This window comes from Podarcis melisellensis (genome assembly GCF_964234715.1).
Source record: "Podarcis melisellensis genome assembly, chromosome: 5".
NCBI lineage: Eukaryota > Metazoa > Chordata > Lepidosauria > Squamata > Lacertidae > Podarcis > Podarcis melisellensis.
The window spans coordinates 79,885,454-79,910,565 of NC_138537.1; the positions used below are offsets into that span (position 1 = coordinate 79,885,454).

Consider the following 25,112-nt stretch of genomic DNA (forward strand, 5'->3'; position numbering starts at 1 on the left):
GCACACATGAAGCTGAATTTCACTTAGGTGCTCTATAAAACCAGAGGCACCATTTCATATTTTGTTAAGGGGTGCAAAAATTTCAAGAACTGCCTTTGGATACATGCACGATTAAATTGTGAAACTCTGCCTATTTTAAGAGCATTGGTTATGGTTACTTTTTTATTTAAAAAAACTCAAGAGCAATTTCAGCCATGTTTCCAACACTGACCAAATAGTTTATCCTGTTTTGCTAAGCAAAAGGATCTACATGTTTATAACAATAGCCATTCGATGTGTGGAACTACTAATGCGTTGAGTGGATATATAGGTGATTCTAAAGAATAATCACATGTGGCATGAAACACAGGGCAGTAATCCCCCTCGCTAAATGGAATTCTCTCTGTGGAATTAAACTAGTGGAATTAAACATTCACTTTGGTCTCCTAAATGCTGAGGAACTGGAATATCACAAAATAGGTGCCCAAGCTGAAAGGTTTGGCAAGGCTAACCGCACCACTGCTAACGTAAGTGGCACCCAGAAAGAATCAGACCTGTTAAAAAAACCATTCTAGATTGTGCTGTGTATGAACACTAGACATACTGCACATGCAAAGACAAATTCAAGGTGACGTGAGTCATGTGCAATGCTTTTGTCAAGCCTTTGAGATTGACAAGAACACTTGTCAATTGACAAGAACACTTGCCCCCAAGAACAAAGGGCAAGAAGACAGAGGAGGAGATGTAAATAAGAAGAGTGCTTCAGAGTTGGACATTAAGAGTTAAATCTTGCATGGATATGGCCCATCTTCAATTTCTATCATTCCCTTCACCGGGCATAAGAAATAATGCTGACATGAAATTTTAGTTCATGAACAAGGCAATGCCACATTCAGCTATGATGGCCAGCTTTCAATTTCAAGAATACTGGCCCCCTTAGCAGTTTTAGGTTAAGCCAGGTAAGGTAGAGCCATAGCTGAAAATGGAGTCTATTGCGATACAGTAGATCATGGGCAGAGGGAGGGTGTGGAGGAGCAGAGTCTGGGAGAATCTTATGACTTTTTAGATCTTGATACTGACTACCTAACAAAACAGAGGGTTAGTAAAGGTAAAGGTACCCCTGCCCGTACGGGCCAGTCGTGTCCGACTCTGGGGTTGCGCGCCCATCTCGCTTAAGAGGCCGGGGGCCAGCGCTGTCCGAAGACACTTCTGGGTCACGTGGTTACTGGTGAGTAAAATGCTGCCTGCTGGTAACCCAACGCTCAACCTAATTATTCTTTATTTTCTGCTAACCAAAACACTTTCCATTGTTGCAAAGATCAAGGCTAGCAAGGACTGTAGGTGGAATCCAATGCAAAGCTAAGGAAACCATTTTGCCAGTGCAATGATTTTCACGGCACATGCTCTAAATCTGTTCTAGGGGTTCCCCCAACCACCTGGAGCAGATTTGGGAAGGGTGTGGGAGTGTGCTTGGGTGTGGGAGAGGAGGAAAAGGCCCATTACAAAAATGGAAACCCTTGTGCTGATGTGACGCAGTAGTTAGGATTGTGTCCCAACCTGTGTTAGGGTTGTGCCCCTTTGTTATGGCTGGAATGCAGGCCATAGCTACCTAAAAAGGATTAGGGCGGAGCAAAAAAAATTAAAAGGCAAGTTCAAATGTTAGTGAAAAGGAAGTTTTAGATTTGGAGACGAACAGGCAAGAAGCAGTTTGAACATATTGCTGCGGCTTATGGAACTGATGCTGCTTCAAGATGAATAACAGCTATGTGTGCAACTGCTTTCCTTCTTTCTCCCGCACAACTTGTCTGCTGTAAATGGATTATTACAGAAAGGCCTTACATTTCTACTCATAAGAAATCGACCCCATTAAGGACTGCATGGAAGAGCCAACCATGTAACTAGAGGAACTGTGAAACAACATATGAACCGATGAAGCAAACCTGTTTCCAAACACCGGTACTCATCTTTAGAAATCAAGGCCCCCTGCTGAGCAAGGTCCAAGAACAGATCCTCAAGGAGGCAGCTTTACAAAAGCCACTGCTAACTGCCTCTGACAAGCTGCAGTCTGGGTTTCCTGCATGGTGTGTGGAGTCTGGATCAATGGCTTGGAAATATTTCTGCTTGCTGCAGTCAATTGTGCCTTCCAGGCTTGTTATACCATGGCTGAGCAAACACATAATTTCCAACTTGTCACCTACAATGGTCTCTTTCTATTCCCTACCATTTTGTGCTGACAGCCAGAGAGAGAGAGAGAGAGAGAATGGCAGAAAGCAAGGAGCACCCATTCTGCACAGATTAAGGCATAGTTTTTAAAGAAAAATAACCCAGTTGACCCACCATTTCCAATTAAAAGGCTTTCTTGTGAGATGGTTTGAAAAGACAATTGCCTGTGACCCACAAGAACCTGTTCTAGTCACAAATGCCAACACTGGACGAAATGGACCCAATGGCTAGACTCAGTTTTGTAATTTAATATAACCATATACTGAACTCATCAAAATGATCACAGAGGCAAATGCATGGTAGCAGATAATTTTATCTGCTATTTCAATTACCTTTAATGGTCCCCAACAGGACCGGTCTAAGAGGTTTTGCTGTGAAGTGAAATGTCAAGATGTCCCTCAATTCCATGTTCAGAAGCCAAATGAACTAGCAGTTGAAGCTTACTTCGCTATTGGCGATTGGACAGCTACAAAGCACCAGGCAGCCAATGTGGCACACACAGTTCTGTCCTCCATAATGTCAATGCTGCCCCCTGCCCTGCACCACCTGCCCCCCGAGACATCCACCTTGTTCTAATCTACCTAATGGTAGGGCCAGCCTTGGCACCTATCTGGTCAGGGTAGTTAAATTTTCCTCCTGCTGTGCAAGAGCTGCTCATCAATAAATTGTTCCCACATGGCTGGGAGAATATCTAAAGGGCATCTACAGTCAACTGCAATTTAACAGCAGCTACACACTTTATGTAGTAACTTTGTGTGAAGAGGGAGTTTGGAGCAGGCATGCACCCTTAAACATGTGTTTCAGCTCCCACACATCCATCAAGCCTCTCTTATATATGTATATATACTTGCTAAATGGATGGCATTTGTTTAATTGATAGTCCACTCTTCCTCTGAGGAGCTTGGAGCAGATTACAGCCAGTTCCCAAGTGTTCTCCCATCAAAGCAGTTTACAAAGCCAGGCCTGATTAGCTTAAGGTGGCCTATCAGCCTTCAGACCATTCACCAGGTCAAGTTCTGGTAGCCCAGGAGCAGTAATAAGCAATTCAAACCACATAACAACTACCACATGTGAAATATTCAACCTACTACTCCAAATAATTGAAATATTTTTGGTGAACAATGGGGGGCGGGGGGGGGGGCAGACTCCAAAAGGTATAGAAGGAGAAACTGTTTTACTTCTTGATCAGCTTTTCCAGCATGCCTGATCCAAGTGCATTTCAGCACACTTGTTAGCTCATTTGCTGTCACTATTAATCAGGCATTTGCCTTTTATGTTGAGGCAAACAAGATGGCATTGAGAACTATGCTAACTGATTAATTTTTTGTAAATGAACATTCCATTGATTTTCTTAATTTGATGCATCAATCATCCAAGTCCTCATTCAAGTAAGTGACCAGGGAGGTACTCTTCCCACCTCGGAGTCAAGATTGGGGATCTTTGAGATTGGCATAATCAGTCTTGACAGACTTGAACCATCATCCTGTTCAGATGAACTGCAAGATCTGCCATTCAAAAAAGTGGGGGGGTGGCAAAGATCTTTATCACTGTGCTTTGGAAAATGGAGAAATGCTTGCTGAATGGGCAGGATGTAATGGAAGGATGATTGCTGGTGGTTCTATCTCAGTGTTCACTACATGGTGAATGTGGCTTATTAGGATTTTCAGAGATACTGTATTTAAGGTCAAGTCACAAAACTATCAGTCCAGGGAAGCCTGAAGGGAATCAAATCTGTGTTATAGATGGCAACATGCTGAAGCAGTCATTTGATATGTACTTGTTGCATCTGAGCATGGAAACACAATTAGTGCCGCACGGTTTTCAACAGCAGTCAACCAGATGTCTTTGGCAGCTCATACAGAGGGCATGAAGCAATGTTCTTCTCTGCATCAGTGACTAGAAGGTGACTAGCTGTTGGAGGCATTAAAGGTCCTTTAAGTCCATATTTGATAGCGCAGGTCTCTGGGAAATCATGCTGCAGCATTCTGCACCAACTCCAGAGTCCAGAACAAGTCTGAGTGAAGTCCCACATAAAGTGCATTGTACTGAAGTAATCCAAGCTTGAATTAACCAATGCATGATCTACAGCAGCCAAACAAATGGTCATGGTTGTTGTAACCATTGCAATTGGTAAAAGGTGCTTCTAGTCACAGAAGCTACCCAGGCTTCCAGTGACAAAGATGGATTCAGAAGCACCTCCAGGCTGCAAATTTGCTTCTTCAGAGAGGGTGCAACCCCATCCAGGGTAGGCAGGTGACCCATTTCTTGGACATGGGAACCAATTTTGTGAATGGTTTTATTAACGGAAAGATTTAAGTTGTGTGTTCATTATAGTAATCCATGCGTTGGTGACCTCAAGGCTAGATAACTGCAATGTGCTCTGTGTGGGTCTGCCCTTGAACCTGGTTTGGGAGTACCAGCTGGTGCAGAATGCAGCAGTCAGACTGCTGGTGGTGGTGAAGGGGCTTCTGGCTGAGAACATGTGACTCCATTGTTACAAACATCTGCACTGGCGGCCCAACTACTACTGAGCCAGGTTCAAAGTGCCTGTATTAATTTACAAAGCCCAGAACAACTTAGTTCCAGCATACCACTGGGCCCACCTGATCCCAGCTCAATCACTGCAGGAGCATTGTTGGCAAGGCTCATCTGACAGCAACAAGAATCAGAGCCGTTAATGTCATCGGCACAATATGATCTCTGCCAACAGAGATTCAGCACATCTTTGGTTTCAACTTGCCTGCTAACCACCACCACCCCACCAGACTTATGCAGGCAATTAAGAATATGTTTTCCCATAATAGTTGATTTCTGATTTTAACATTTCAATATGGGTTTTATTGCACAATGTTACATATAATTGTTACAAACCACTCAGAATTTTTTTTACAATGAAAAGTGGTGTATAAATATTTTTTATAAATAAATAAATGTTTGTAGCTTTAAAATGCAAGGGAGAAGACTAAACTCCAAATGAGTTTTAGCTGAAATAAGCTGACATGGGGAAATTACCCAAATTATTAAGAGCTGACATCTATGGTATTATTTTACTATCACAGATGTTCAGGAAGAATTGAGAAATTGTCCAGTAAATGCAAAGCCTAGCAGGAAATTTGGTGCACGAAGGGGATGATTCAAAGCTGTGGTTTTTGGACAGGACATGGAACATTTTATTTTGAGTTACCAGATGGAGGTAGGGGAGTTAACAGGCACAGTAAGGCATGAAAACAGGAGATGCTAGCTAGTTTCAGAGCATCAGACTCCAGGAGGCATTCATGAAAGGAGGGCTTACATAACTTCATAAATAGGAATTATCCAGTCATGAAGTTTTAAAGCTTGGCATCAGAGGCTGGGTCTAAATCAGTTTTGAAACCCACAGTATATTTGAAATATACAGTATATTGTTCTGAGTGTTTTGTCAGTTTTTCTTGCTAAATAATGAAATGTCTTAATCTACACTAGTGTTCCAGTTGATATATCTGCTATTCCTCACACCTACAGACTGGGGAAGTTGCTGGTTGTTTGGGAGATGTAGCCCATTGGTAGCTCTTGAATTATCAGTAATTTTAAACCCTAACACTTGGACGGATATCATCAGATGACTTTACTGTGACTTTTTAGATTAGGTAAAAATCTAAGTGAAAGCACACACACACACACACACACACACACACACTTCCTAAAACATCCTTCATTGTTAAAAACATAGTATCAAAAGTGGATCACTAGCTTGTTGCAAGAGGTATTGGCTGTCGCAGAGACCTTCCCTTGTTTCACGGTCAATGATGTTAAACATTTGGCATGCCTACAGCTCCTGAGAGGAGCACATAGAAACCCGTCTGCGTCTTGGCAAACCATGCCTTTGGACCTGAAGCAGGCCTCAAAAATTATGTGCATAAGTTAGAAGGTGAATGGAAGGGAAAGGACATGAAGGAGAGATTTTCAGCATTCTAGCTAAGTGCTTTAATGAAATATGGTGAGAACTGATATAATTTTTAAAAAATAAAATGTCGCAATGGGCCCCAAGCCAGGCAAAAACAAAAATAGAAAGGGAAGGAACAGGAGGAGGAGTGTGTGTTCTCTACCCTTCCTGGGTTAATACCTCAGTCTGGCCTTTGAACTCAGACAACAGAGTTTTTCTTTCCCCAATAAAATGACTTAATTCATTAACTTATAAAAGGAGATAAACTGTTATATGGAAAAGGACAATATTCTTATGAGTTTGGGAGTGCCAGACCCCTTTAAATTCCTGGATCCCGTGAGTGTTAGAATTTAATCAAGTCTTGGTAGGTTAAACTGGGTGCAAGACACATAATTTCTGAACCCAGCAATTGTTAAAAGCTAATCAAACCAGGCTAGCTTCCTATGTTCAGGTGATCACATTAAGAGATCACATTAATAATGGGTCATTAAGAGAATAAAATAAAGGTGATGGGGCACTGTGAAAGCAAAGGAGAGGGAGCTCTGTGCCAGACAGCAAATGGGTAGAGCCCCCTCGCTCAACCCATGGATAGTGAGTTCAGAACTGAAAGTGTGTGTGAGGAAAAAAGCAGCAAGCTGGAGATAGGGTCAGAGTACAATATTGGAGGTCTGTTTGAATCCAAGGCTGTGACTATGGGAGAAGTAAGACCCTTTGGGGGCATTAATGCTGTGAACCCCTCCATCATAGGCTCAGGTTGTATATATAGGCAGTGACTGATTTACATGCGTCCAACTGACATGCGACCGTGCACGCGCACCTCATGGCAATCCGACTGTGGCCGGAAAAGGGGCAAAATGTAGCGTAGCAGTCTTACGTGCACTTTGCAATCACATGTGTTGACCCAGAATACAACACCCACACACATTGGGGGTTGCCTGGATATGTAAATAAACCCTATATTATAAAGACACCACAGTCTCCACTGTGCCTCATTCCCAAAAGGAAACACAAACCAGTTTTCTGACAGGGTTCCATGTGCACAGCTACAGAGGGTGGTGGGAATCCAGGCAACCCACCCACTTGTTTCCAGGGTTCCTCTGCTGAATGTGGCTCTTTGCTGAATCAAGGCCTCTTTTCTTGAAATCATGAAATCCTGAATTCATGAAATCCTGACTTAAATAATGAGATCCTGAATTAAATCAAGCAATAATGAATTCATGAAAAATCATGAACCAAATCATGAATTCATGAAATCCTGAATTAAATCATGGAATAATGAAATCATGATTTGATTCATGAAATCCTGAATTTATGAAATCATGAAATCATTTTCTAAGGAGGTGAACTGGGGTGGTCCTAGAAATGGCTACCATCATGTCAATAAGCACTCTTCACTCTCTGGAAGCTACAGGGACATTAACAGCCCTGTGTCTTGTTTTCAGACTATGCTTGATATTCAGTAATTAATATTGATTCCATTAAAGCCAGCTAGCAGAATGATGATAAATAGGCTAATGGTAACTATTCGATCTCCAATGATGTGGGGGGAAATGGGAACTGAACTTTGAATTTTGAGGGGATTTTTTAAAAAATCCTGTCTGCTCGCACAACACTGCCCCTGCCAGAGAAGCAAGAAGAAGAGCGTGGGGCTTCTGGTTTCTGGAGAGATCTAACAGACGTCTTGCAAGATCTTGCCAGAAGTTGAAGTTGTGTGAACTCGGTAAGCAAGGCTTTGGCATGAGGCATGAGGTATGAGGCACCTACCCATTTTGCCTCAGGTGGCAAAACAGGATGGACTGCCCCTGACCTCACCAAGAAAGAGGGAAGAGCTGAACAAGGCTTATACCAGATTACTTCCAGTTTAGATACCTTATAACAGAAGTAGATGTTTTGAAGAGCAGTTGGAGATAACAAGATGGCATGCTGCAATACTTTGGGACCCTGGACCATTTCCCTTCTTGTTAGATTATCTGCAGTTTGTGAGCAACTACTGTAATTAAAAATAACGAGGGCCTGGCAGCACCGCTAATGCTATTATCTTTAAAACATCAGGCTTCAACGACTCACCAGCAAAACAGCCCAGATGAGAAATCTCTTTAAAATGCTCAGTGGTTGCTGACGGTACATTAGGATAATCTTCCCCGCCTGCAAATCAGAAAAACATAATGAAAATACAAACAAAAAATCAGGGAAGCAGTGATTATTTTCAGTAAGCTAATATGGTTTATTTTTCACCTTGTACTCAAAGAGGCAAGCTGACTCACTAAAGTGGTGGCAAAGGGCAGCTTGAACACATACATTTTGCCACAGGCAGAAGCTGGCAGAGAGGAATGTAACTTGAACAAAGGCAGGGAAGTCTTCTAGATCAGACCGTCAGTTTTCTGTGCCTCAGACATGGCTCTCTGATGCTCCCACATTTCCCCCCAACCATTCCCCACCAATTACTGAGAGAAGAAACAGCATTCATAAATTATCAGAGGGAAGAGAAAATCGCAATGAAATCCTCAAGACAGAGAGCAGGATTTTTCTTATGCTTGCCTTCCTTTTGAGGTAGGTCAAGATGTTTTGTGATTGCGCCTTCATTTCATTCTATAAATGATCACTGTGCTGGCTGGCATGCGAAGGCATCATGATCTAACTCTTCCTATGGGGCCTTTTCAAAGCAATAAGGTGTGGGGAGTTGGGGGGCAGGATGCAGTGTACTGGAGAGATGTTAAGCACATGAAAACCAGACAGACCAGCCTCAGCCACCTCACAATGAGAAGTTAAGTTGAAACTTGCACCCACCAGAATTATGAATCAATTCTAAAGCACCCTGAGAGGGAGAGAGAAGAATCATAGACCCGAGGAATTGTAGAGTTGGAAGGGACCACAAGTCCAACCCCCTTTCGCCCAACGTGGGACTTGAACCCATTACCCTGAGATTAAGAGTCTCATGCTGTACTGACTGATCTGTCCCATACACAGAAGTCCCGTTATTCTTATTCTTACATTTCTATATTGCTTTATATTTTAAAGAAAAAAAATCTCAAAACTCTGTACAACACAGAATAAAACTTACAAGGAATTGGGAGGGCAAGTTTCAGCACAGCACTAATGCTGACCCACTTCAGCATTCAGCCCAGAGTTGGTGTGATGGCCTGGGATTCAGACTCAGAGGCTGAACCTGAGGAATCTCAGCCTGCACAGGAGTCCCCGCCTCCAGAACCAGCTGAGCCAGGGCTGGGGATTGAGACTGAAGGGTCCTCACCTGTGCTGGATCCTCAGGTGCAGGCACCAGCTGAGTCTGCTCTGGCTCCTGAGGTGATGGAGGACCCATTGCCTGCAGGTGCTCCACTCTCGGCCCTGTCAGGGGAAGCTGAGGTTGCCTCTGGGTCTGGTAACCCTCCAGCCTCTCCTGAGCTGCAGAGGCTCAGGGCAGAGAGGCAGAGGGAACTAAGTTCCTGCAGGAGGAGTGCTCGCCTCCAGGACAGGAGAGGTGAGTCACCTGTGGACTGGGACCGCCCTATGCCTCGGGGAAGATAAAAGCCAGTCAGCCCCAGTCCCAGGTTGCGGGAGCAACTTTGTTGGTAGCCTGTTCTTGCCTGCACCCTGTCCTGCTCTTCTGCCAGAGTTCCTGACCTCACCCACCTCCCTGCCTTGGACCCCGCTTCAGCTTTGATGGACAGCCTCCATACCGCACCCTCAACCTAGAACTGGACTCAGACCTTGCTGCACGGTTAAGCCTCAGGACCAGCACAGTTGGAATGGGTAAAGTGGAGGATCAGGATTGAGAAGGGAAGCAGAACTGACAGAGGAATGAATGGGGGAATGAGGAACAGAGAGAAACTGACTGGGTGTGGGCTTGATGAAAAGGAAAGCATGTTTCTGGCAGTAAAAGGTAAAGGTAAAGGGACCCCTGACCATTAGGTCCAGTCGTGACCGACTCTGGGGTTGCGGCGCTCATCTCACTTTATTGGCCGAGGGAGCTGGCGTACAGCTTCCGAGTCATGTAGCCAGCATGACTAAGCCAGTTCTGGCGAACCAGATCAGTGCATGGAAACGCTGTTTACCTTCCCGCCAGAGCGGTACCTATTTATCTACTTGCACTTTGACATGCTTTCGAACTTCTAGGTTGGCAGGAGCAGGGACTGAGCAACGGGAGCTCACCCTGTCACGGGGATTCGAACTGCTGTCCTTCTGATTGGCAAGTCCTAGGCTCCGATACCCACAGTGCCACCCACATCCCTACATCTCTGGCAGTAGCCGTTACTAAACATAAACTCAGCCAGGTGCTGCTCCCTGCAAATTTCTTCAGAAGAGCTGCTGAACATGGCTACTGCATATTAGTCAGGCTACAAGTCATGATGGCTACATGCTTGTTCCAAGGCAGCATACCAGCTGCTGGGGCGCAACAGTGGAGGCTATTGCACTCATGTCCTGCTTGTGGCGTTCTGTGGGCATCTGATTCCCTGGTTTAGGAAACAAGTGTGGTGGACTATGGAACTTTAGTCTGATCCAGCAGGGCTCTTCTTAAGGCAGTCTAAGTCAGGAATATTCACAATTCATATAATGCCTGCACTGCACAGTGTACCTTGGTTGCTGTCTCTTCCCTAGACCTTTAAACACTTCCTCATGAGACCTGGGGAGGGAGTTCCAAACTCTGAAAGAGATAGTATTTAAACGTCTTTTTTTGGGGGGGGGACAAACAACAACACCATGGTGGGCATTTTAAGACATGGTTAGGAAGCACATAGGCTGCCTTTGGCAACAAACAACACTTTAGCAACAAATAAAGGAGAAGCTGTATACCCCCCCACGAGTATGCAAATAATGCACATTGCAAAACAATTTATGTATCTATCTATGTATAAAGTGTGCATGCATTTAAAAAGTTAACTGTAGAGAACTAAGAAGAGCAACTTTCCCGGCTAGAGTCCAATAGGTGTTGAATAGGTGGAGGAAGGAAATTTGCTTGATAGTCCATTTTCACAGATTCCTCCAATGTCCCTATGGCTCTCTCCTTGTCCAGACATATGTTTATTCTAAAGTGCAAATGCAGCAGGAATCTAAAAACTCTTGAACTTCTTCTCACTATAACCTCTTCCGAGGATCCTATTCCTGAATCAGGCAGTGTCTCCATCCATATGTCAAAATTGCTCTGTCATCACCTAAGATTATGAGCGATTTTGTGATTCAGGGCTAAGTTGTGTGGTGAGAAGTCTGTTTGCAGAGGAAGATTATTTGTTTTAAGTGAAATCAAATTCTCAGGCAGAAAGAGTCTGTGGCATTTTTCCATAACGCATCTTGAGTAGGGAGCCATTCAGGAGGATAAGCAGAAATCTTTGCCAGCCCTGCTAAAAGTTTCCAACTAGGACCATTAGAACCAACAATACCTTAAGCCAATGTAGGCATCAATATCCATTATTTGTGAAGGAAACTTGTTTCTTTCTAGTAATTAATGGTATGAACGTCCTGATCCTGCAAAAGTAGTGATGAATGGAATATTTACCTCCCTGTAAGGCCAGATATGCAGAATGCCGCCATTTTCCAAAGGTAGGAAAAACACTTGCAAGATTCCAGAAATGAATGGAGGCAATAGGGACCTCTTTTAGTGTGGAGTCTTATTTTGCAAATTTCAATTCATCAATGTGCCACTAAAACACACACTGAGGATACGCTTTTTTATACACTTGCATGTTCCTACATTTAGAGCTGGTTTGTGTATGGATGTCAATTTTAATGTGTGTAATATTATTTATTTATTCAGATATTTTTATAACATCTTCCAGAGCCAAACCAGCAGCTTTTCAAAGCAGTTCATAACATAAAACCATTATAAACCAGGTCAAAAATCAACTATGAATCTCATAATAATAAACATATGAAAACAATCTCTTTCCAGATAGCAGCAGTGCTTAAAATCACATCACTAAGAAGCAGTGGAGTGAAGCTGAGTGGAGTGAATGAAGTTCACTGAACTAGTTCAAAAAATGCTGAACAGCACCCGAAAGTCATTCCCACAACCACAGGACAAACTAAAGGTGAATTAAGTTGATTTTGGGGTAGAACTCTTGTTCATCTTCACACTCAGTTTCTGCTCTCCAGCCAGAAGCTTGGACTCTTAAGATGGTATCCAACTAGCGCATCCTGTCAGCACAAGGATTTATGCTTGAGCAATGGAATTGTCCTACTCTCCTGTCATGGACTGGCTGGATACAGAGCACTGCTATGAGGTACCAGCTGGGGAACCACCAAGAGAAGAAGGTTCAGAGCCAAGGGATGGGGAGCAGGATGACTATGAGTGGTCAGAGGGGGAAGGGGGAGCAAACTGGGAAGAAGAGGTGTTGGAAGCTGAAGAGGTAACAGGGCTTAATGAGCAGGAAGAGTCTGTGAGAGACAGCAGTCCAGCATCAGTGACTGGAGAGGAGGGAGGGGCAAGAGGCAGAGATGAGTCAGGCTGCTGAAGAAGCCAGGGGGTCTCCCCCTCCTGCTGCAACCAGCTTCCCTCCCTCCTGGTCTTCCAGAACCAGAAGAGGCATGAAGAGGGCAGAGAAAAGACGGGCAAGGCAACAAAGTTTCAGATTGCTTGGGAAGAACCTGGGTGAGAAGGAGACTTAAGGAAAAAGTGGGTACTTTCAGTTCCCACAACTGCCTCATAGGGGCAAGATCTACCGGGAAACATTGTTGTACTCACTAGGCCTGGCTTTCTGAGCTGTCCTGTTTCTTTGATTAAAGAGTTAACTTCATTGATTCTGTGTGAGTTATTGCTGACCTGCTCCTGACACCTGCTTGTAAAATCTCTCACCCCACCCCACAATACACACTCTGTGCACTCCCCAAATCTTCTCCGGAGGGTTGAGGAATCAGAACAGATTTAAGGGAGATGGAGAGGAGGAGAGGGGGCAGAGTTCTATGTACAAAGAGGCCGTTGCAGCGTGACAAGGGAAATATCCTCATTGGACTTTGATGTCACAAGTGCTATCCAATAGGAGCTCACACCACTTGCAATAGACAACATTCAGAATTGCTATGGGAGCAGTAGAAGGTGCAGGACAGAGATTGCATTGTCTTAAACTAAGGAAAAGATGAGTCCTGTGTGGTTTTGAGTCTCTGAACCTCCTATCAAAACTCATTAAAACCAATGGCACTCCATAATCAGGCTTAAACATTTCATCCATAATTTTTACTTCACTTGTTAATGTACCATTACTAGAAACTGACAGATTTCTTCATGCTGAAATTTGCTCTTTGAGGCTCTGGAGCAAAATACTTGCAAGAGCCTTTAATGAGAAAAAGAATAGTATTGATTGCCTGGGTCCCATCAATCCAATATTTTAAGAAATAAGAAAAAGAGAGTCCTTTATTCAATATCTGGTCTTCTCTCGCTCAAGCTAATATCATGCCTTGGTATTTGCGAGTAGCATTCAGTCTGAAAGAAAATGTGGCTGTCACAGTGATTAATAACTGAACGCATGCCACGAAGGCTAACTTCTTTGTGCTCCCTTCCATTTTTAAAAATACTGTTTTTCAAGTGCAGAGGGGGACTCTGCAGAGAACCAACTCAGAATTAAATGTCAGGGGTTGTAAATATAGTTCCAGAAAATTCAGGTTGTAAAGAATTCAGTTCTGTGAGAAACATTTGGTTGTATTCTTCAAAAAGGAAGGCCAAAACACTCTTCAAAAAGAAAGGGGTCAGAACAAAGCCTTGGCCCAAGCCCAGCTTATCATTCCAAGTTTAAATCTCTCCCTAGCTATGAACTCAGTAAGCAGTCTTAAGCAAGCCACTGTCTCTCAGGTCTGGCTCCTGCTTTAACCTGGAGAGAATAACTAGATTGATCCAGCGACACCTGCCCTTGAGGGATGCTGAGGCTCAGAGCTTACCTAACTTCAAGCAGAATGGCATTCTATCACTGCCAGGCCACTTCTACAGAGGCCCTGTTCTATGTGCCCACCAGCCTAATTGTGTTTGTTGGTGGGCACCTGGGCAGGTTTGATGGGGGTGCAGGTGGTTTATCATTATCACTGGGGCCAGAAATACACCTGCAACCAGTGCAACTGGTACAGTATAGATGCAATGTACTCCAACTGCCTGATCCCCAACATGGTGGTGCAAGTGCCATCTGTGGCGGCAGTGTTGTGGCATTTCTTGCCTACACAATGGGAAGAGGAGGTCAGAAGGAGAAGAAAGGGCAGAGCAATAGGCAGCTACATGGAGAAGGAAAACTTAGCTGAAACAGAAACTGAAGAAAGCAAGAAATGAGGAAGAATAAAGAACCAGTTCCATTTTCAGTTCAATGGCAAATAATCCCAAATTCCTACCATCTATCAATTTCTAGGGTTTAGTGTGGTCCCCCCACAAATCTATGAGAAGTATTGTGTGTTATAGGGTAATTGAGGCAATGCTATTAGAATTCCTAAGGGGAAGTCAAGCAGGGAGGGAGGGGGGAGAGAGAGAGAGGAATTCTGGTGGAGGGAGAAGATTGGTGGAGGCTTGGAAAGGGAATTTGAATGTTGCAGGGAGGAAGCAGTTGAGAGTCGGCTGAGAGCAGTGAGTTCTGGAGGGGGGCACTTAGTAGGGGACCTGAAGCTGGGTTGGGCAGGTCTTCAATGTGGGATCAGTAATTCAGTGGTCATTGCCCTCGTGTGACGGTGCCCGAAAAGGAACAGAGATGCAGAGAGGGACTGTGTGTCTCCTGTGGAGGTCAGGGCATGTGGCAGCCCCATGCCCAGCAAAGAGGGGGTTCTGCTAGCTGCCCAGGAAAATAATTCCCTCTGTTTAGGTGGGCCACGGAGCCAGGGCTTGGCTAGCATTGCCAATGCCCAGGTGCCTTGCACCACCCCCTCCAAGCAGCTGCAAAGCAGCTTTACAGACCTGGGCTATGCCTACATCTTCCCAAGCGACTTAAAAATGGAAAGCGTAATGCTGGTGGTCAACAAAAGAGGTTTAAAGACTCACTTTCTGCTCTCATGCCAGAAGGTTCTTCTCCCATTCTCTGTTTATGCTCAACTTGTAGGGTGTTCTCTCCGCCCCATGCAAATCTTTCCTTCCTCTTTCCTGTTCTTTTTACAAGGGCAGCTTTGGCGGCAGCCACATCAGTGATTACAGGAGATCATGGAAGAAAGAACGTAATCTTGAAGCATGGCAGAACTCTATGCCATGGACTGCTTCGAGGGAAGAATCTTTGCACATGTGAATGGGCTATCACAGACCAAACATTCAGCTGTCACACACACACACACACACACACACACACACACACACCATGGAATTAAAGCAGGGTGCTGGCCGGCTGTGCCATGGTTAAATCACCTGCGGCCACAACCACACTGACAACTGATTGGCCGGGGCTGTCCCACAAGGGTAGAACCCCAGCAGCAACAATGTGGTGAGAGTGCAATGAAAAGATGTCTCATTCCATCTGTATCATTACTATGTGAAACACGCTGCACTGCAAAATCCAAAAGTATAAGGATTTTTTCTACCAACTTTGCGAGTGTTTTTAAAGAAAAGATTGGTGCTTTGCTCTCCCCTGCTGCAGCAGCACAAGTGAACGTATCAACTCCAGGTCTTTCTAAAGGTTAGCCTTTTCTTTTTAAAACACAGTCTTGGCTATTTGGCGAGGTTTTGTTGACTGTGAAGAAATCATCAACAGGAAACTGGAGCGGCCATGAGTCACTGTTAATCGGCTTCTTAATACAGTGGTGCTGAGAGACATATTTTAGCCACCTGCCCTTCTAAGAAATTTGAGGCAACACCTGGTAGGGGATGCTCGGACTGACACCAAAAGGACTTCACAGCAATGTGATTACTTGTTCCCAGGGGGAGTACCGTTTAGCACTTGGCTGCCATGCAAAATTGCAGGGCAGAGCAATTAAGAAAGACCCAGAAGTTCTGGGAAACAATAACAACTGAATGGCCAGTTCAAAGTCTGAGGCAGCATCCAGTTCACGCTTTCCTCCACTTCCATCCACACCCGCACACAGAGAGCAGAACATTGGACATGAAGTCCACATGCATAACTTGCCTGTTCTTAGGAACTGCTCTTGCCATGCAACTTTACCCCACCTCCTTTTCCAAGTATGGACACGTGGAGGAGGAAAATTGCACAAATTTGGCTCAGTGGGTCGGGGTCAAAACCTCCAGAACTGCACAAATGGAAAGGTGGGTTATTCTGTCTGGCAAGCTGGTATGTTTGCACAAGTGGAGCATTTATAATAGTGCAATGTTGAAGTCTACCCATCATTTGGGCATGCACATTAATGCTGCATGTGTAAGCCTGTGCACACATAAGCACAATACTTGCTCCTACACTTTACTGTGTGTAAGGTATTGATGCATGGTCTGTGCATGTGCCAGCCATGATTTTTCCCATACTGTGGATGATGTTTTGTGCACGCATCCTTTGCATTTCTCTCCCCACCCCCCCAATAGATCATAACATAAACATCAATGATTCTGTGTCCTCAGAATAACGTTGTTACTTTGTAACCTGTCTGATCGTTTTTGAAGGCGATGCTACTGTAGCTTTGGGGAGATGCCTAGCAAGCTAATTGGCGAAGCGTTTTGTGGATCATTCCTATTCGCTTTCTTATAAATTGGGGAAATGATACTCAGTCTCTAACCAGAGGGCATTTGGCCCGTGTTGTTTATGTTGTTAATGCATAAAGCTGTATTAACAGAGCTAAGGAACACCTGCAGTGACAGGAAAAAGATGGAAGCTTAAACAAGCGTGCAGCAAGACCTCAACATCAGAGAGATGCTAAGACTTAAATTACTGCTCTAGAGGTGTGCTACTTCCAAACAAAGTACAATGAAAATTTGAGTCTGTCAGTTCTCCACAGCATCTTATTTGTCCTCAAGTTTAGAAATGAATTCATCTCTACACATTTTGTTTCAGACAATCCTGACCTAATTCACAACTAAGTGAAAGATGCACAACCCATCTACTTATCTAAACATATCCACAGGGGCTTGCAAACTACAGGAGGTCCTATTAGTTCAGTGAAAATTACATATATTACATTTGCTTGGGATTGCAGTCTTGCAGTTCTAAGGTGCAGTTCTTACATATATGTTTGCCACTCAGCGAATATGCCATTCAATTGCAATTTTTCCAGTCACCACATGTAGAGTTTTCATATTACTCAGAGTCAATTCAAAACACAATATTTTTCCACGGAGACATGGAGTTTGCACGTTTGACTGAAATGTCTACTCCATGCTAAGTCACAAGTGATGAACATGCATGTGTGAACTGGCCCCATAAAGTCACATAGGCTGCCCAGAAGTGACTCAGTGGCCACAAATAGCTGGGCAGCTGAAGGTGAACCATTGCTGATCTGATGGCTTTGCTTACTAAATAGTGCCTTTATGCTTGAATTAGAAAATCCAAACAACACCCACATCAGTACTAACTAACATTCACTGGGAAGTTCTCCTGTACAAGTCAGACTGAAGTGAAGCTATACAAGAACATAATAATAATAATAATAATAATAATAATAATAATAATTTTATTTATACCCTGCCCATCTGGTTGGGTTTCCCCAGCCACTCTGGGCGGCTCCCAACCGAATATTAAAAACAAAATACAGCATTAAACATTAAAAAATTCCCTAAACAGGGCTGCCTTCAGATGTCTTTTAAAAGTAAGATAGTTGCTTATTGCCTTGAAATCTGATGGGAGGGTGTTCCACAGGGTGGGCACCACTACCAATATGGTTCAAGAAATGACTAGGAACAGTGTAATGTTGCATAATTAAAATGATAGGTCCTCAATCAGCTATTTTAAACCATAAGCACCTGGTGGAAAGCCAAAGGAGGTTAACAATCTCTTTAAATACTTTTACTATGCATCTTAGTAAAATAGTACTATTTTATCATTTATCATCTTACTAGGTTCATAGAAAGGCAGAGGTTATTTATAAACCATTGGAACTGAATATTTCAAGACAATGCACAGTTGTATGTTTTATTTGATTTGATTGTGGAGAGATATCAAAGGTTGTATTCAGTGAAGTCATCCTTTTTGTCAAGGGCTTCTGCTATGGAAGTTCCCCCACCTCTCCTTTCCTCTGGGCTGCCCATGTCTGTTCTAGAGGTTCCCTGAAATCTCCAGAGCAAATGGGGGTGGGGCATGTGAAGAGATATGGGGGGAATTTCCATTCTATAACCAGGTTGTTTTGTTGGCTACAACCCTAACATGATTATTGGCATTAATATTACAGTGGAATCTCAGTTGTCAAACATAATCCGTTCTGGAAGACCGTTCGACTTCCAAAACGTTCATCAAACCAAGACGGAATGGGTGGTCAGCAATTTCAGTGGAGAAAATAGAGAACTGCACCTTGGAAGCCGTTCAACTTCCGAGGCGTGTTCAAAATTGGAAGCATTCACTTCCAGGTTTTTGGCATTTGGATTCCAAATCATTCGGCTTCTGAGACACTCAAAAAACGAGATTCCGCTATATAAACATTATTTCCAATTACATCCCACTCCAAACCAAACATGATGCAGAGAATGTATACACACACACATTTTCCCCTCTCCCTCTTTTTTCCTCTTTTCTTATTATTTTTCCCCTTTCTGGCTCTTTCTCTTTTATCTTTCTAAATAAATACGATTTCCTTGTTTTCTACTTTGTATTGTAATTGATTGTCTGTCACGGCTACACTTGTTTAGCATTGTAAACATATGACACATTTTTCTAAATAAATTATGTTTCCAATGCATACTAACATATTCTTAAACCTAAAGTGGCATCTGCAAATATGGGTGAAAATGAGAACATCGATGCATTCTTGCCTGAACGAAAGAAAAGTAACTAAAGCCATGTGGGAATGTATCATAAAATGTGTCTGACTCCTGAATTAAGTTTGCTAAGTCCTAAGCATATTCACTTCTTGTCACCCTTTACCACTAAAAACTTCAGCAAGAGAGCACAGATTTATGGGAAAGTAACCCTTTGAGATTCAGTATCTAACTTCCATTTCTAAGTAATCATTCCCATTTGTGGCTTTGTCAGAATTCATCTCTCTGTCAAATCTGAAATCAAACTCATGAGAACAGATGCCTTTGTAAGAGTTCCAATATTTCTTTCTTCTGCTTGAGTCACCCTAGTGACATGTCATCACTTCTGCTTCTCAGTCTAATAAATGGATAGCCGTTACAGAAGAAAACCTACAGGGCAATAAGTACTAGCAAGAATGGCTTCCAACTTTGTGGTGCCCTGGTTTGGAGGATGCTGCCCAATTCTTGCCCATAATTTTGTTGACCGGGAGAATAATAATATGGCAGTTTTTCTAACTCGGCTGCTAGGTACACACCACAGTTGATATTCAGGGGAAGGCTGTACAAGAAATTCAATACGCATTTAAAGTAAAATCTATCAAATTTGCACTTTCCACAGCAATATGCGAACCAAAACACAACCTTTATTAAAAATCCACATCGGAATTCTGTGAGACAGTTCTCCACCCAACCAATGCGTACAAAAATGCATATATTAATGGAAAGTGTGCATTGAAAAGGAAGATAGTAGTGAAAACAACATTAAAATGTATTTATATTTGGAAAACTGCTTGCAGAAATATGTACTTTGGTCAAAAGTGCACATAAAAATTAATTAGGAGAAATCCAGAAAAAATTTCATGAGTTACTTTTTTAAAAGTGAATTGCTGCAAATTGGGAGAGCTGAACTAAAGATTGGGAAAATAAGAAAATAAAAGAACCGAAATTGACAAACCTGTGTCTGACTGGCACCACTGCAGACTGCGGGTGATTGGGCTCACTTGATTTTGGGATCCTTCATACAAAAAAATCCTGTACATAGAAAATAAGCACATCATGGTGAAAGGCTAGCTTTCTCCATGACATGCATTCAGTCACATAAGTCCTCCTCTGCAGTCTAAAGTTATTCAGAACTCACAATGCTGGAATTGCCACATATATTCAACAATTCTGATTCTAGCATTACACAATTGTTATGTATCAGGCACGTCCAACTCCCAAGAGGCTGTGATCTACCCATTGTCATTGCCAGGAGATGTTGAGCTTTCTTTAGGGAAGGATTGACCATTGACCAGTTATTGAGCTTTTTTTAGGGGGGAATTGAATGAAACTGTTGAACTTTTTTTTGGGGGGGGGTGCCCAGAGTGGGAACACAAAGCCTGGATCATGATCAGCCTGTTGGACATGCCTGTTATATATAAATTGCTGTCCAGACTCATAAGATGCCTTTTTTAAAAAAAAGATCAACAAAATTAATCTCCTAGAGTTCCTTAAAATACAAGTGGAGAACCTCAAGAAATCCCAATTGGATTTGCAAGGTTTTTTATTATTAAGTAAATAGCTTATTAAGTAAATAGCTTATGAGGGGACGCAGGTGGCGCTGTGGGTTAAAGCCTCAGTGCCTAGGACTTGTCGATCGAAAGGTCGGCGGTTCGAATCCCTGCGGCGGGGTGCGCTCCCGCTGCTCGGTCCCAGCGCCTGCCAACCTAGCAGTTCGAAAGTACCTCCGGGTGCAAGTAGATAAATAGGGACCGCTTACCAGCGGGAAGGTAAACGGCGTTTCTGTGTGCGGCTCTGGCTCGCCAGATGCAGCTTTGTCACGCTGGCCACGTGACCCGGAAGTGTCTCCGGACAGCGCTGGCCCCTGGCCTCTTAAGTGAGATGGGCGCACAACCCCAGAGTCTGTCAAGACTGGCCCGTACGGGCAGGGGTACCTTTACCTTTACCTTAAATAGCTTATATTGCATCATGGATTTTATACCTGTAATTGTTAGGATAAATCCAGATGGAGGAAAATTAGAAACAAATGGAAAATATGGGTCATAAGTATTCAACTGAGACATAACTCAGTGTAAACATCCGAGAGGTTAAAAAGGAGGGAGCAGAAAACACAATTTCTGATGGAAAAAACAGAATGCTTTGAACACATAAATGCAGAATTAGTATTTCATGTCATTTATACAATTAAATACATAAATAAGCCCAACCAACATGGAATGGGAAAGAATTCTTTCCAACCAAGCTCTACATCATGTTCCTCACATTTTTTCAAACATTAATTTTTAAAATTAGTGTTCTCATGGTGGAAGTAAAGTGGTCTAAGCAAATTGGTAGGCAGGGGAAGAATATCTTCACTGTCCAAGTCCTGCTCCCAAATATTCTATCTTGGGACAAAACATTCCTCTGTCTGCATTTTTTAAATCCTGAATTGCAGTCTGACACTATCCATATTTGGGGGACCACCAGACACCCCTCCCTCGGCATATAAACCTACTAATTTGGAAATGACTTTCCTTAATTGCCCCTGAAGCAGAAATTGATCCTTGGGAGCCATACAGAAAATGGCTTAGTTCTCACTGTGCGGGGAAACCCGTGCCTGCTTCAAACAGCCACTGGGGGCACTCTCTCTCTCATACACACACACAATTCCTGTAGACAGAAAACTAGGATGTCAGGGTACAGAACTGAAGCCTAGCCTTATCTCTAGCATGCTAATTTTCTGTCTGCAGGAAAATTGTTTGTGGAGGAGCATTCTGTCATGTGAATCCCCAGGTAGGAGAAGACTCATGAAGATCTACTCAGGTAGGCAACACTGCTTTCTGATTCAGAACTCCTTGAGATCCCTGTAAACAACCACCTGAACTGCCAAAAGATGCATCTGAAGTTTACCAAGGGGCAAAAAGTGCAACTGATGAATGCTGTACTTAAATACCATAAACGTTATGAAGAATGTGCACAATGTTAACTTTTGCTTTGCTCCACATGTCCAAGTGTGCCGAGTTAGAAGAAAATAAAAGCAAATAAATACATGTAATGCTCTTTGCCAGAGCATAAGCCCCATGAGTTCCTTTCCATTCCCAGCAAGGCCTGGGACATCATGAAGCCTGTGCCAGGATATAACAGCTCAGGTGAACTTAGCCCCTTATAGGAGCAATGTCACCACTATCTTGGCTCTGTCCCTGGTCCTGTTGATCCTGAGCGCTGTGATCACTTACTTCTTTGCAACCTGTTACCTTGTTTATGAATACCAGCTATTCATTGCTACCATGTGCTACTACTGGGACCTTTTCATTCCAGGTTGGACCCCTTGCCTAGCATGCCTCATGGGCTGCACCCCATTGGAATAGGTCAGGTCACTCAATAACTTGCCTACCAGAAATTTGAGTAAGAACAAGAATATGTGGTAATTATGTTCATAAAGGCAATGAATTCTAAAGCAATTTCCAAGGAAGGCTATTGGCTTTACCAATAGTCCTTCCTCATTGCAAGGAATATTCTTAGGACATGACTAAGTCCTCTGATTTTCTGAGGACAAGCACGTGAGCATTCAGGCTCACAGCTGTCTGAATGTTCTTTCATAAAATTACATGCCTATCTTTCCGTCAGAGTGCATTTGAAAGGCATTTGAAAGAGGAGTAAAGTTACTTTCAAAGGTGCCTGCCAGATTCCCCCCCCCCTTCCTCCTGTTTTATCAGATATAGTCCTTCTGTAAAAGGAGTTAGTGGTTGATGTAATTTCCTGCCAATGAGAACTTCGAATGAATACAGTTAAAGAGACCACAAGAAGCATAGCTTATCATCTCCACTTCCCAATTCATCAAGGCTTTATCTCAATTTAGGAAATGTATTTGTTTTATTGTTCTGCAAAAGAAAAGAAAAAAAGGACTGATGTTGTCAGCCACTGCCTTTCAATGAAGTTTTTTTTAAAAAAAATAAAACCAATAATAATAATAATCTTTGTTTACTATGCATGTGTTTTAAAGATTATAACACATGAAATAAACATAAAGACTGTTTTTTAAAGAAACAAAGCTGAAAATCTATTGCCTCATAGTCGTTTCAGTCCACTCACATGAAAATTCTCCCTTATGCTTTAAGGGTGGGCCCTGTAGTTATTACATTTCCGATTTCCAATTATAACAAAATGTTATAAACATTAAATCATGTATTGTGAAGTAAACCCACTGCTGAGGAATATTATATTTTTTTCAAAACAGTTAATATCTGAACCACACACTGCTTCGCATTACCCCCATTATACCTCTGGATATAGAGTCACTTAAGAAAAGAGGAACTGTTTTGGTGGATGAGGCCAATGTCCATCCAGTCTGGGGCTTGGCAAACTTTTTTATGTCAAAGACCACATTGCCTCTGCAGTAATCTGTCAGGGGACATATATCAGTGGTGGGCTGAGATGTGGATGAGCCCCCAAACCAAACCAAACCTCCACCCCCTTCGTTAAACTACACATTCTATCCATTCCTTCATTTGCGCTTCCTTCTCCCATCACCCTTCTCTATCCATTTATTAATCCTCACGTTCCACACACCTTATATTCCAATACAGCATTCTGATCAAAGTCAAGAGGAACACACCTCACAGCAGATTGGGACTCCCTGGTCACTCTGAAAGCAACCAGAAGCCCCTTGAAGTTTGCAAGCAAGGCATAAAGGTGAGGACTATCACCTGTGTCTTGTCCCCAGCACCTGGTACACATTAGTAAACTGAGGTGGAAAACGAAGGCTCGGTTTCCGTAACATTCCGTATAGCTATTGACAGACCTATCCTTCACATTCTGTTTTCCCAGTATATCAGCTGTGTGTGAATCATTCCTGTAACAAAAAGGAAAGGCAATATAGGCTCTGAGATTTCTTGGATAACCCATGACTTGGATCCAAAGATATTTCTGCTTGTGCAATATAGCTCTACTGAATCCCCCATCCCTCTACAGCTTCCCCCAGAAGGTGCATCAACTCTCAGGAGCAGCTTTTGGGGGTGTTGAAAGGGTATGTAGGGAAGTCAGGAGTCTGGAAAATACCACTGTACAAGTGGAGTTGCACAGGAGCACCTCTGCATCCAGCCCCACTGGCAGAGGAAGAGGGCAGCTGGGCGGTCTGCCCTGGGTGCCAACTCTGAGGGGGATGACAAAAATGCTCACCTGCTGCCCCCATGTGTGGTGGCACTAGCCGCTGCCATCGCTAGCTGCCGCCATCGCACCGCCACAGCCTCATGCAGAAGATCCCGTCACTGCTGCAGCTGTGGGCAGAGGATCCTGCCACCACTACTACGAGTGGAGGAACCTGCCACCACAAGCGGAAGATCCCGCCACTGATGCAGCTGCGAGCGGAGGAGCCCACCGCAAGCAGAGGATCACACAAACACTGCTGCAGCGGAAGGTTGCCCCGCCCCCTGTGCGGCGGATCGGCCACCCCTGGGTGCACTGCATGGCTGCCGCTCCGGGCTTACTCTGCCACTGTCCAGCCCAGTATGTTTCTCACTAGTAGAAACCTTTCCCCACAATGTATGACTTGCAGTAGGATTTGTAGAACTGAAAATCATCATTCAACTAGTTTGGGTATCAGAGGCAAAACTGATTAGATTGACTATTTTGTCCTGAGTGAATGATGTGATCCAGGCCTGGATTTGGACTGCCTTACTGTTTTTATGAAGGCAGATTTCTGCTTATTGAAGAGCACAGCATATGGGACCAAACATTGCCCTGGCTGTAGCTGATGGGAATTTTATTTTACTGTTGGTGGGAAGACAATATTACAGTCATGGCAATTGGCAAAGCTGAAGTGGCAATGAGGCTGTGTTCTGTTAATCAGCAGTTTTCGCTCAACAGCTATTCAGAAGTGTGGGAAAATTCTCCTTTCCAAAACTAATTTTCCATATGCATTAATAACAACCCCAATTTTTATGCTTGGGGAGTGTGAGTGAAAGTTTCTGCCTGCTTAGTTGTCAAAAAATTATACCACCATCTAAATAATATTGGCAGAACAAATGCCACTTAACTGCAGCTGATGGGGGCATACATTTTTTAAAAAAATATTTCCTAGAGGAACAAATTCATCCAACTTCATTATTCCTGAATATTTCCTACTGACATCAGGACAGCTTCTCTGGAAAAGAAATGGATTTGAAGGCTGCAGATTTAGCTAAAAAAATGAGATTTCATCTCTCTGGAAACAACAAGGTATCAAATTAATACTAGCGT

General features: G+C 43.3%; 1 protein-coding gene across 3 annotated transcripts in view; it reads right to left on the minus strand.

Moving 5' to 3' along the window:
- LOC309371094 (heparan-alpha-glucosaminide N-acetyltransferase-like) overlaps positions 1-25,112 on the minus strand; it is a 179,298-nt gene that overhangs the window by 11,281 nt on the left and 142,905 nt on the right. For 2 of the 3 annotated variants that reach the window (XM_081913663.1, XM_081913664.1), the window contains one exon: positions 8,192-8,269. In XM_081913663.1, coding sequence (XP_081769789.1) covers positions 8,192-8,269 — 78 coding nt within the window. Of the gene's footprint in view, positions 1-3,357; positions 4,197-8,191; positions 8,270-25,112 lie in introns of those variants that run through there. The other variant, XM_081913665.1, reaches the window with a different exon arrangement.